At 33.4% G+C, this 13262-nt stretch overlaps 1 protein-coding gene and 1 long non-coding RNA gene across 2 annotated transcripts in view; both read left to right on the top strand.

Annotated features, from left to right (window-relative positions):
- Positions 1-12899, top strand: part of LOC149567535 (uncharacterized) — a 47078-nt gene extending 34179 nt beyond the window's left edge. The window contains exons 6-7 of the mRNA XM_089816649.1: positions 11747-11966; positions 12639-12899. Coding sequence (XP_089672775.1) covers positions 11747-11966; positions 12639-12814 — 396 coding nt within the window. The 3' untranslated portion in view covers positions 12815-12899. The remainder of the gene's footprint in view (positions 1-11746; positions 11967-12638) is intronic.
- On the top strand, positions 3810-4366 carry LOC149567536 (uncharacterized). Its single transcript, XR_016361634.1, has 2 exons — positions 3810-3978; positions 4055-4366. It is a non-coding gene; the product is annotated as an uncharacterized LOC149567536 (long non-coding RNA).
- Positions 12900-13262: the final 363 nt, after the last annotated feature.

Raw genomic sequence — 13262 nt, 5'->3', positions numbered from 1 at the left:
GCTGAGCAAAATGAGAAAGTATCTTTGGGTTTTTCCTTTTCCATTGATATCAAAGGTGGAGAGAATTAGGCATGAGAGAGTTGTTATTGGGAGAGAATTAGGCATGAGAAAGTTGCTATTGTTGATGTGTTTCCATCAATGACAAAGGAGGAGATTGTTGCAAGTTAAAGCAGAATGAGAAGTTGAACGTGTTATTGATGTTGCCATTGATGTCAGCATGTCTCTGTTGTCATTTTTGTCAACATGTCTCTTTGTCATTAGTGACTATTTATTGTAGATGTTATGCTTTTTTGTGCAGTGACAATGAGAGTTACACTCCACATATCTTCTATATTGGAAATCTATTTATGTGGATTGGATATGTTGTTAAGCAGTGTTTATAGGTATTTGGTTTGGGTTTTTTTTTTTTGGATCATAGTTTGAAGGAATTGGTGTTCACTAGTGTGCAATAGTGTTTGGTAGAGTTTCCTGCGAGAAATTCATGCTCTACATTTCTATGCTTGTTGATTTTTTGTGTTACAAATTTGGAATTATTCTTATTATGTTTTTGTTTTCATTCGGTTCAAATGGTGCGAGTTGTTGTGTTTCAGAGGCGTGTGTTCAAAGTCCAATGGTGTTTTTATAAGTTTGGCAATCCTTAGGTAGTTACACTTTCACATAACAAGCACCAACAAATGTAAATTGAAGAGCAATGTGTATGTTGTATCTTTTGGTCCTAGTTAAGATGTTATGTGGTCCACTTTTCACTACTTTCCACTATGGGAATGCTTAAGTACCAACCTAATTTAAATCTTGTTTGGTTAAGATGCTTCGCCAAATTTGGAAGATTTTGCAAGTGTGAGAATGGTATAAATAAAGGATGAATTGTTGATAGAGTTGGCGTGATAAGGATCTGATCTATGAAAGAAAAAATGTCTCCTTGTATGCATGGAAATAAGTGTGAAGTGTCACAACATGCAGTGTAGACTTTCATGTTTTACCTACTAGGTGTAGTAAGGATGAATTGTTGACAGAGTTGGAGTGATAAGGATCTGATCTATGAAAGAAAATATGTCTCCTTGTATGCATGGAAATAAGTGTGAAGTGTCACAACATGCAGTGTAGACTTTCATGTTTTACCTACTAGGTGTAGTAAGGATGAATTGTTGACAGAGTTGGCGTGATAAGGATCTGATCTATGAAAGAAAATATGTCTCCTTGTATGCATGGAAATAAGTGTGAAGTGTCACAACATGCAGTGTAGACTTTCATGTTTTACCTACTAGGTGTAGTGATCATAAGATATCTTCACATATTTTAGTCAAATTGTAGAGGTGAACTAGTGATGGATCTTTTTTCTTTTACTCTTTACCATTTGGGTAGTGAGCCCTTCGAAATTGAGCTTTCTTTCAAGTAGTGAGCCTTTTCTTGCATTTAGCATTCTTTGTAAATATCACCTTAATTGGTGTCATCTTAACAAATGTTGTATAATTGAGAATTAATCTTCTTCGTTTCCACATAAATCTGGCATCTCAATGTGTATGGTGTGTTGTGATTCTTGATTCTCACTTGTTCCTTTCATGTTTACATTATTTTGTTATTAAGGATTAAAAAAAGTTTTTGTGGATTTGATTCAAGAGAAGATTTTTAAGTTTTTATGGACAATTGATTCGCCCCCCTCTTAGTTGTCTTGTGCATTTAACACAATATTGTCTACTAAAAAATATAGTTTTCCTCAATTTCTTTAATGAGTCCAACCCTAATAATTCTTTCTATATGCTGAATACCATGGTCTTTAGACACTAACAAGCCTTCAAAAAGAGATACTTTGTCGAGCATTCTTTGTCCTATCTTTGAGACAATTATTCTATCTGTTTAGATTTATGATTTTTTCTTAAATTTTGTAAGATATATTGCTTCACATACCTTGGTCCTAAACTTGATTGATCAATTGCTGATTATCTTTTATGTAGGCAACCTTGATCCAAATGCTTCCAATAGGTGTTATTTTCTTGCTCCAAAAAAGGGACATTACAGCCTAGTCAATGATGAGGCCTAAATGTTGAATCTATTTGAATGGTGTACGTTATATACTTATAGTGTACATTTTCTTGAATGAGCTTCCAATTTGTGTTGACACAATGTGGTTAAGATAGGTACGATGTGTTGTACATGCTCCTCTTAAATCTGGTTCAATTTGATAATATCATTCAAGTAAATCGTGGCAAAGGAGTTGGTAAAAGTTTAATATAATGTCATGATTAGGTGCATGAATGTAGTTGGTGCATTGGTCAAGCAGAAAGGTAAAAACAACCTTTCAAACAATCCCTTAGTTTTATTAAAAGCATCTTCCTTATATCTCCAAGGTTCCTAGAATTCGAGTACATGGCATGCAATGTGCATTGTAGTCCTTTTTATTCTAAGGCGGATGGAATAAGTGCCTATGTTTCTAAGTTCAATATTTAATATGCTATTTAAGTCTATTTTATGAATTTATGTAATTTTAAAATCTTGTGTGTTTCCTAAGTCTCAAGTCCAGTTCAAAATTTTGGCCTGCTGATTTTATGCCAATTTGTGTTTTTGAACTATAATCTAACCTATTTGAAGGATCCCATTTCACTCTTTATTGGTTTGATTTAAACTTTTGGTCATGTTCTAATGCATATAGGTTGGCTTCCATCATAGTCGTATCATCTTATGTATACACACATTAGAAGTTTTAAAATCTCATAATATATAACAATTATGCTCATAATTGCCAATATGACAATGATAATGTTTTTTTAAATAACTCATAGTTTGTAAAAATGAAAATACTCATTAGTTCACAATTCAATGATTTGTCAAATGTCAATACACAATGAAAATCACAATCAATATCAATTATTTAATAATCTTGATATTGATCTTCATCAAAATCATCAAAATCTAACATTTGGTTTAATGTCACTTCAACCACAATGAATTACAATGCCACTTCCATGGCCACATACTATACAAGGTGCCTAATCTAGAGATTTTCTTTGGCTTTGTTTTACGGTTTACCTACAATACCATCTAATTAACAAGAACAATACCATCTAAGTCAACACAATTAAGAGTCAGATTCAATTCCTCATCACCCTCTCATTGTATTCAAGTTTCTTAAAGCCTTTGAAACAATGAAAACCTTCATGACATGTGGCATTTCCACAATTTTATCACTTGAGGGAAAAATAATGTAATGTCCCCATTTTTGCTAGCATAGCCTATTATTGTGATCCTTGTGCTAATTATTGTGGATAGAGAGTCTTCAGTGCATTCCAGTTTGGTCTTCGTTTGGCTCAGATTGGACTTCGTTTGAGCTTAGTTTCATGTACTTACTATTTACAGCAAGGTTGGTGATGATTGAGAGGGACCTTTTCTATTTTCGAAAAGTGCATTTGGTCATGTAGGGAAGTAATAGTTGTGATTCATTTTTTCAGACGGTATGTTAAAATGATAAGTATTTTGGGAGTTATTATTATTTTAGTGACTTTATTATTAAATCATTAAATGATTATAAAGTTATAGTTTAACTTTATAATTTCACTTGAGGGTTGAGTCATCATTGTAAGGGGCTATTTATTTAATTAATTCATGGAAGCATATGCCAAGGTAATAATTAAAAAGTACATGGAGTGTTTTCAAATATCCAACCAAAAAACAAAGTTTGCATTTAAGTGAAAAGTGTATGGAAGAAGCTATTAGCTGTTGGTATGTTGAAGAAGAATTTGGCCTTAATTATTATACAAGCAAGCTTCTATATTTGTTTTATTCATCCCATTTGCTTATTCATTTGTGAGTTTGGAGTTCTTCAAGGGTTCAAAAGAGTTTGATGTTCATTGTTGAGAGAACTGTAAATTCTTTCAGACTTTGCACTTTGAATTGGTTAATCATGCCAATGAATTGTGCCTATTCTGCTGCTGAGAATCAAAGGATTTTTCTGACCAGAATTGATCAAGGAAGAAATCTGAAATTGTAAGTGCTGAACATTAGGGTTTGCATTTTGAATCACTGCCATATACTAAAGCAACTTTAGCATATTCTACAACAGATTTGGACGTCTATGAAGGCTGCGTTGGAGTCTAGGAAGGGCCACAATCACTTAACAGGCTGTGTCTGGAGTTAAAAGGCTGCTTTGAGGGATTTACAGTGGGCCGCGTTCTTTGCCAAGGAAGCTGCGATCATTATTTGTGAAGATGGTGTTTGACATAGAGAGGCTCATTCATCATATCTAAGGCAGCCAATGCCATTTGCATCATCCAGGCTTTTTATATATCTATTTCTAAAAATAACTATATGTTGCATGTTGATAGTGGCATTGTGATTATTGCATTCATTTAATGGAATTATAAGTTTCATGCCTCATGTTGTAATGCTCAAAATGATAAGCATATAGTCTTCATGCTAAGTGTTTGTGAAAATGACAGTTGCCTATAGGTGCACAATTTTACATGTGAATTTCTTATATATGCATTTGAAAAGACCAAAAGAATTTGCCTTTGCACCTAGTTTTTCACTTAGTCATTCTAGTGTTAATTTGCAAGCATTTGAACATCGCTTAAAACCATTTCAAGCAAGCAAATACAAACTGAAAATAAAGGACAACGAGATAGAGGTTTCATGCAAAGTGTTTGACAGAATGTCATGATGGAACTCTCAAAATTTAGAGTCCCAAATACCATGCCAAAGTGAGAAATATAAATGATGGGTATATATAAAAACATAATGGACAGACATATAACTGATAGTCCCATCTCATTCTTGGAGCACACACAACTAGAAAATAATCATATTGAATGAAGAACAATAAGGTTGAAGATCACATGCTTATTTGATAAATCCTTACTCAATCCTCTGTATTCAGATCAAGACCATGTTCGTAAAGTTAGAATTGATAATCTTGAAAACAAGAGGATGCATGAGAAGGTCATTTTTGGACATCTCATTATATATACCTAAATGAAAATATACTACCATCTGCTGGAAATCATGAACAGTATTAAGGAATCTATTTTGCTACATACACTTTGGTTATTCTGAAGGGGATAAGAGGTGCTTGTTTGTTTCTGATACAAATCATCAAGTCTGCAAAGCAAAGCTTCCAGACTGTCTTTCTATACTGCCATGGCTAATTAAGGAACCAATTTAACTCCAGAAATACAATTCCAGACGTTTTTGTGAGCTTCTCCCAACCTACACACAAACTCTACACCCAGCAAAACTTCATTTGAAGCACCCAAAATAAAGGAGTCGTCGAGTATGAAGACAATCTCCATTCCTTAGTAGCGATTCATTAAACTAAATGGTGAACATATAGCTCCTTTAGAATCAGACAATGGTTTAGCCAGTAGGAAATGCTTCAGGAAAGGAATCGGTTCTTTGTACCAGCTTATCATGTCCAATCATTGACCTTTTGAAGCTATCTATGTTTCACCATTCACAATGGAGCATTTTTTGCAGTGACTGCAGAAGGAAAGCTATCCATGTTTCACCATTCACAATGGAGCGTTTTTTGCAGTGAATGCAGAAGGAACATCTTTGATAGTTTCAAACATTGAAGACAGTGAATCACAATCTATGTTTAGAGTTACATGGCAATGAGACTCCACTCATTTGCAAAATGTGAAATCCTATCTCCAGTGATATTAACAGACAAATGAAAGTGCAATCTTGTGATACTTGTGCAAGATAACGTTAAGCAATAAGGAGAACATATGGTGATCATCTAATGATTTTTACAAAAACCTGTGTCAAATAATGGTTTCTACACAAGAAAGATGCAGGGCGCGATGCTGGTAAAAGTATATGCAAGAACAACATTCGCAGACTTTATACGGAGTCAGAGAGATCATTGAAATAAATGGAAATAGCCTGCAGTAAACAGGAGTAAAGAATGATAACCAGCATTGATAAATATCCCAATATATATGAGCCAAGTGTATCATGTTGACGTTAAATGTAGAAGGGCTTAAGGTAATATATGTGAGAAGGCTTCCAACTTGCGTACGAAGCACTTGACCCATTGACGAGTTGGACTATGTTTGAACAAACAACCAAATCTATTATTAATAAAACCATACCAATGATGTCGAGAGTTGGAGATCGAACAATAAGCAAGACCATGCCATTCATATCGATACCTCTGAAATCTTAGACTACCAATATTATCATTTTCTTTTTAAAATGATTAAATCAACAATGGACAAAGATTTGTTAAGTAAATCTTAAGACAGAGATCGGCATAACCTCGTTAGTTATAGTTAGAGAAGATACAACCTAAAATCTGAAAAGTCATAACCTTTACTTGAAAAGTCATGCTCTTTTATGAGGAGGATATAAAAGATAAATGAATTATTTGTAAGCAAGACATATTCCAACATTGAAAGCATTTATACAAAGATATATTTTTGTAAGGAGGAATAAGGGCTTAAATATGACTTGTAATATAAATTCATTTATTTTATTTTAATAATAAAACAAAATATCCTTTGTTTATTATTAAAGGCATGTAGAATTAAACTACAGATGATTTGTCCTTTATAATCATTTTTCAAATTCTGTATACAATTTAAATATCAGAAAAGTGGACATGGTCATTTAGCATCTTGAATGTGATCATCACAAATATTGTGAATTATCAAATTGATTCTATATCTGTGTCCAGTTTGTCTCCCTACTAGAGGAGTTAAAATTCAATTTGGACTAATTTAAGATTGCATACATATTTGATCTATTGCATCTTGATTATTCAGTTATTGACAGTATAAGTGCATAGAATTTATAAAGTTGTATGTGAAAATATTCACTGAAGTTAAATCTATCGCTTGAATGAGGAGAGGCATTGAGTCTTTTTATTATTGAAGTCAGAAAATCTATAACTTCCTTACAAGAATTAGACCCATTGTTAGAACCCTATACAATTCATTTTAAACACTCAACATTTAGTTTCATTTTAATTGAGTTCAAGGACCTTGCTAGCCGGAGAACTCCAAAGCTTAAATTCGCTTTAGAAAAGCTCTGAACCAAGTAATCAGGTTCGAGGAGAAGGTCTACCTGCCTAGGTGTAATGGAACCTGAACTGCAGGGGAATCAAGGTAATTTTCGTTCGTTGGCTAAAATTGATTGTGGAATCCTATCAGAGAAGTGACAGGCTCTTGGATTTCCAATCTGCGATTTTGGGATCCAACAGATTGGCAAGTCTACTAGGGAGAGTTGCTCACAACAAGTGATGTGCAATTACCTAGAATTATAGATTTCGTAGATCAGAATCAGAAAATAGTTGTAACAATTTGTTTGGAAGCATAGTTTGTTGGAAGAAAGAACCCGAAAGATCAACAAATCAATATATTCCTCGAAAGAGGTGGCGACTCTATTTAAAAGAATTTCAGTTGGTAGCTTTGCTGCAGGAGAAGACTCAAAAGGAAATGATTTGATTACCTAACATGGAGAATATGTACTATGATTAGGAAGTAGATCAATGTTACACCATGGAGGAAGCACATATAGACCCATTTGATGCCTTTTTCAATTTAGAGAAATATGAAGGTGAGACATCAGCACATTTGTTTATAGGGATGGTGAATATATTTCAGGGGGCACCTTCAGACATCATGGCTTAACGCAAGGAATTGATAAGAAAATTTCGTGAGTTGGGAATGTTGCCATATGACCCTGATTTGAAGCTTCTCTTCCAAATATTGGATGAAAGTCCGAGGTATATATCTCCTTTGGATGCATATTTGAACTTAGAAAAACAAGAAGAGGAATCTCCAATGCAGTTCTTAATCAAGATGTTTAATGCCTATCAAGAAATATCTTCGGAATGCAAACCTCCATCCTCTGATCTTCTCAACAAAATGCGAGGTCTAGGTCTCTTATATGATAATCAGTTTCTTAATGTCTCAAACTTATGGACAATGAGCTAGTTGCAGAGGAGAATGAATGCAAGACTGAAATAACATGAGTAAAGTTAAGTTTTAGATTTAAATGGAGATAAATTTTTTGAACATTTTGAAGGAGAATCAGCCCATGATGATACTTATATGCCCATAGATGACGATAAATGTAGAAATGAAGAGAATGATTCTCTCAACGTGGAAGAAATTTCAGCCTCGTTAGATTTGGAATATCATAAACATGTTGAAAGAAATGGTCCAAATTTTTCCTCATTCCACCATGGTAAACAAGTTGAAGGATCAAATTATATTCAGGAGGCACTTGATGGAAATGATCATTACGAAGAATTAGATAGTGGAGATGAAATAGAGCAGCATATGGTGTATCAACAAGGAGAAATTTCAGAAGATAATGCTGATGAAGATATGTCTGATTTCTCTGTATTCTTGAATCCATCATTTGAAGAAAATTTCCAATGCAACCAAATTAAATATGTATTCTTGATAAAGTATGTGATGTCAGCAATACACTTCAACACAAAAAATGGAATAGGTTTATTTTTCAATAAGCATATAAATTTGAATATTCTTTGAGCGCGATGAAGGATTGTATGGATGTATTTGACTGGGCAATATCATACAGTAGTAGCGATATCATTACAAAACAAAAAAAAGAAGATAATTACCCTCAACAACATTTTGAAGTTTAATATATGCAAAAAACTAAGAGCTTAAGAGAATAATATGCATCGCATATAGAGCCATGTCTTTAGTGAACGTCCAGTGGAGTATGGGAAAAACGATTATCAAGAGATTCATGATAGTTAGATTTTCACCCAGAGGAAACTAAAAAGACCCTTGAGTCATTGACCATCCACCATCGATTTCAACGTCTGATACGGTTTTTAATTTTGTTGTAGGCTCATGAGCGTTCAGGGAACAAAGGATGAGATTTTCGAAGGCAAATGTTACAAAATCAAAGTGCGGAGGAGAAAGGATTTGCGCAGATGAAGAATATGGGACTCCCAACATGCTCAATTGTGAATTGAGAGCCTCACGGGAGGATTTGAAAACAAGTCACAAGCGTATATGAAGGCTATGTGTGTTGTCGGGCATAAAAGTTTCAAAGAATTCATTATCATTGACAAAGCATAAAACTACATAACTAACTCCCCGGTTTTTACTATTAAATCCAAGCAACATTAGAATAGTCAGTTATTAGTTTCAAAGGAGTGCATTGTTTTGGAAGGGTTACATACCCTTTCATTGGTTATAAACACGAGATGTAAAAAACAAAAGACAATATATATTGATATACAATTTCCTATAAATTTATACTTAAGCTTTCATTGCACATTTGATATATTATATTCTTTCATTGGTAAAGGAATGAATTTTTGAACTAAGCCTCTGAATTCTAGATTATTTAATAAATATATTCACATGCGATTCTGGAGTCAAACTGTATTGGATAGATCATCCGTAAGAAGTGTCTCCAATGCAATTTTATTTCCCGCATGATCAGTAAGAAATATTTATTTATTTTATTTTCATGATGCTTTAGAGTTGAAATATTATATAGTTTCGTCCTTTATAATTTTTAAATTTTTTTTTATAAATAATTTATATGATAGACAAGTGGACAGGATCAATTATACCATTTTAAAATCGAACATCATAGATATTGAAAAATATTTAATTGTTTCCAAATCTATGTCTAATTTGTCTCCAAACCACAGGAGTTAAAATACATTCTAGACTATTTTAAAATTGCATTCGTATATTTGATCCGTTGCGCCTTGATTACTAAATTGTTTATAATTGATGTGCGTAGAATTTTATAAAGTTGTACGTTTTAAACTTATAATATTGACTCTATCGCCCATTTAATTTTTGCAGTAGTCTTTATGTTATTCATAATTCATAATTCATATGTTGGCAATTATTTCATAGCTTTCCTTTGAAGAATTAATATATTCATTTGTTGCAATCATCTATAATAATTATTTTTATTTAGAACATTCTCACATTTTTACAATCATTTACTTTTGTTATTAATTCATAATTTGCAAGCTTAAAGTTCGTTAGGAAAACTTTCATTGGATTTGTATTCTAATCGATCTGCTATAAGGATCTTGGATTTAAGTGATTTATTCAAGATCAGGTACACCCACCTTGGCCTTGCAGAGCCAGAAGCGCAGGGAACTTGGATTATATTATTCAGTTCTGTCAAGTTGGCCATAACCGGTTGGATATCTCAGCATTGAGTTGGCAAGACTCGTAGGATTCTAATCTGCAGTTTTGGGAACCAACACTTCCTTTTGTTTGTTTTTATTTTTTGGGCTTCCCTCACTGGCTGCCCCTTTCTTTTTAATTCTGCACCATGTTTTGCATGCTGCCACTCTTGCTCACGACTTTATGGCTTTGCGGCATTTCATGTCCTTTCTCCTGCATACTTCGATGAAGCAAGATTTTCAATTTTTCTCTCAATGCAACAATTCTATAAACATTTGAACAATGGTTATTTCAAATGGTGTTGATTCATACATGTGCAACTCAAGTTTGTTCTTTGAAAGAAAAGGTTTATGCCAGTAACATCTTAAAGAAAGTTCTTAATTGAAATATGCTTTATCCTCACAACGCCTAGAAGTCAATCCAATTGCTTTAATGCCACCTGAATTCAGCACAGGTGGTCTCTCAACCTTAGGTCAGGTAGACAAATTTTATTGATCAGAAGAGGAAATCAAAGTGGGTGTCTATAGACATTTTAGTAGTTTTTCAAATTTGAAATTTATACTGCACAAGAATGACAATGCCTGCAGAAAGCCAACCATCATGACCTTTCATTCTCCTCTTCCATCTTAAAATTTTATTTCTGTAATTTTTACATAGGGAGTCTCGAATGAGGTGAATGTCTCACTTGCAGTTATTTAAATGTGCATGAGAATGACAACTTGTAGAAAGCCAACCATTACAAACTTTCATAAAACTTTGCCATTCTAAAGTCTTAATTTTGTTATTACTCCATGTTTGTATTTTGTTAATTTTAAGGAGTCTCAAATGAAGTATATATCTTATATAGAAGTTACTAAATAAGACTTACTCTATTATCTTTTGAACAGCTCACATCACTGGTGCGGATCCCAGGATTAAGGATAGAGAGCCAATGTTTCTTTGGAAAGGGTGCTAATTCATGCCCTGCAATTATGGTTATAGATTCAATTTTTGTTTGAAAGGGGACATAATTATTTCCCTTTATATATGTTTCTGTACAGAGTTTATCTCAAATTTGTGTAAGCCATCTGTACAATTGTCTTGAATGAATGTACAAGATTTGATGCTTTGATGAGGCAATCACACTAGCAGCTAAATATTTATGTTTTTGTGTTAAACAGTAGATGGCCATGGCCATATGATTTTGATTTGGTGCTCTTGTAAGTTCTCTACTGTTTATTCATGTTGGTGAATGATTCAATTGCGGCAGTTATATTAGTAGTGGTAAACTATATGGACCTTGGGTTTGGTGCTAAGTGATGGGAACTTGTACCTCTTATATATATATATATATATAGTTTAAATGAAACTATGAGTTTTCTTTGACGTTCAATCATGGTAAAACTGAATCTGTTTTTTGTTTTTAATCTGGGATACATCATGATATCTATGTCTTGTCAATTTGTATGGCCATTTTATTCGTCTGTATTCTATTTTTATTGCAGCACCAAAATAAAGTCTCAGTCTAAGAGACATGTTAAACTCCAATAAGAGTAATATGATGAAATTTGAAATGGGATATTCATTTGTAGTTTCATTGTAAAATCTATTAAGTTAGCAGGTTGTTGTCACAGGGCCTGGATTTACAGATTGTGGAGCATCCTGAAGCTGCTGATTTTATTCTGGCCCATGGTACTGAAGCAATTGGACTTGCAAATAATTGTGGTGTTAAGCCAATGAAACTGGATGAGTTGGAGAAGATCTTGGAGCATGCTGTGGAAAAGAAAATTCCTATGATAATTGCCAATCCAGATCTCGTTACTGTTGAGGCAAGGGCCTTGCGTGTTATGCCTGGTACAATAAATAGTAACACATTCTTATTAAAGACACCTGTATTCCAGTTGGTAAAGTCATCATTTATAACAAATTTAAAATTGGATATCATTCTAGAGAGGCATACTCCATTTAATCCTACTAAAAAATATACATCTTCTAATGGATGCTTGAGAGGAAGTTTCCTTGAATGGGATCTTATATTTGAGGAATGAGATTTTGCTAATTCCCATTCAGACGCTTCTTCTAAATGGTCTGTAATAAAATTGAGAATAATCAACTCTATTTAGTTAGATATTTAATGGACCTTGTGTAGTGGCTTATGGGCATGTCTTCATAAATTCAATGACAAAGCTGGCAAAAAACTTCATTTGTTTTCTCTGAACTGTTCCCTCACTGTGAATTAGTTGAGTGCTGTGTTACTGGGGAATTATGGAATCAAATTGCTCAGTACTTACATTAACTTCTATGATTAATATTATGAGATTCCAAGAAAGTAATCTAAAACTGAAAGTGCTATTTTCTATATTTTAAAACTGATTTTGTACTTTTATCAAATATAGCCATTGTTGAAATTAGCTATTTTGCTCTAAGGGCTCAGACAGTCCATAACATCATGTTTAAATTCTAGAGGACATTTGGTGTATTCTGTTTCTTTATCCAAGGCTTATACCATTTTATTATTTCTTTTAGGGGTTCTAGGCTCAAAATACGAAAAAATGGGAGGCCAAGTAAGATGGATGGGAAAGCCGGACCAGGTAAATAAATGTTGTAATATGATAAGTTTCATCATGCGCCAGGAACTAGTGGCTTCTATTTTCATTGCATTTGTTTCCCCTAGCATATATTTTCCTTTATGTTTCTTGTAAATAACAACCACTTGTTTGGAAAAACGTAGGCATTCTGTAACTATAGTATTTATGAATACGAGGTGGTGAAATTTTAAGTGGGACACACTTTATAGGGACGTTACATTTTATGCCACAAATTTAGTGATATGCTATCATCAAACACTACCTTCTTCAAAACCAACAATATTCTACAAATGTAACCCTCACTTCCCTTCCTTTATGGCACAATTCTGTCGACTGAGTTTGTGCCATAAAGGAAGGGAAGTGAGATACATTTGTTTGATATTGTTGTTTATGAAGGAGATAGAGTTTGATGATTGCATAATGATTGGGTTCGTAATTTTAAATGAATACAAATTCTTTTCTTCTTGCTGCTGCTCTTATGGATTGTGTTCAAAGGTGGATGTTAAATGATAGCATTTAAAATCCTTGACAATTTTAGGTGCAAATTATTTGAAAAATATTA

The sequence above is a fragment of the Cupressus sempervirens genome, chromosome 3 (genome assembly GCF_028749045.1).
Source record: "Cupressus sempervirens isolate cs-2001-9-10 chromosome 3, ASM2874904v1, whole genome shotgun sequence".
NCBI classification, from domain to species: domain Eukaryota; kingdom Viridiplantae; phylum Streptophyta; class Pinopsida; order Cupressales; family Cupressaceae; genus Cupressus; species Cupressus sempervirens.
Note: the sequence above shows the minus strand (reverse complement) of the source record. Positions and strands in the feature narration are given on the sequence as shown.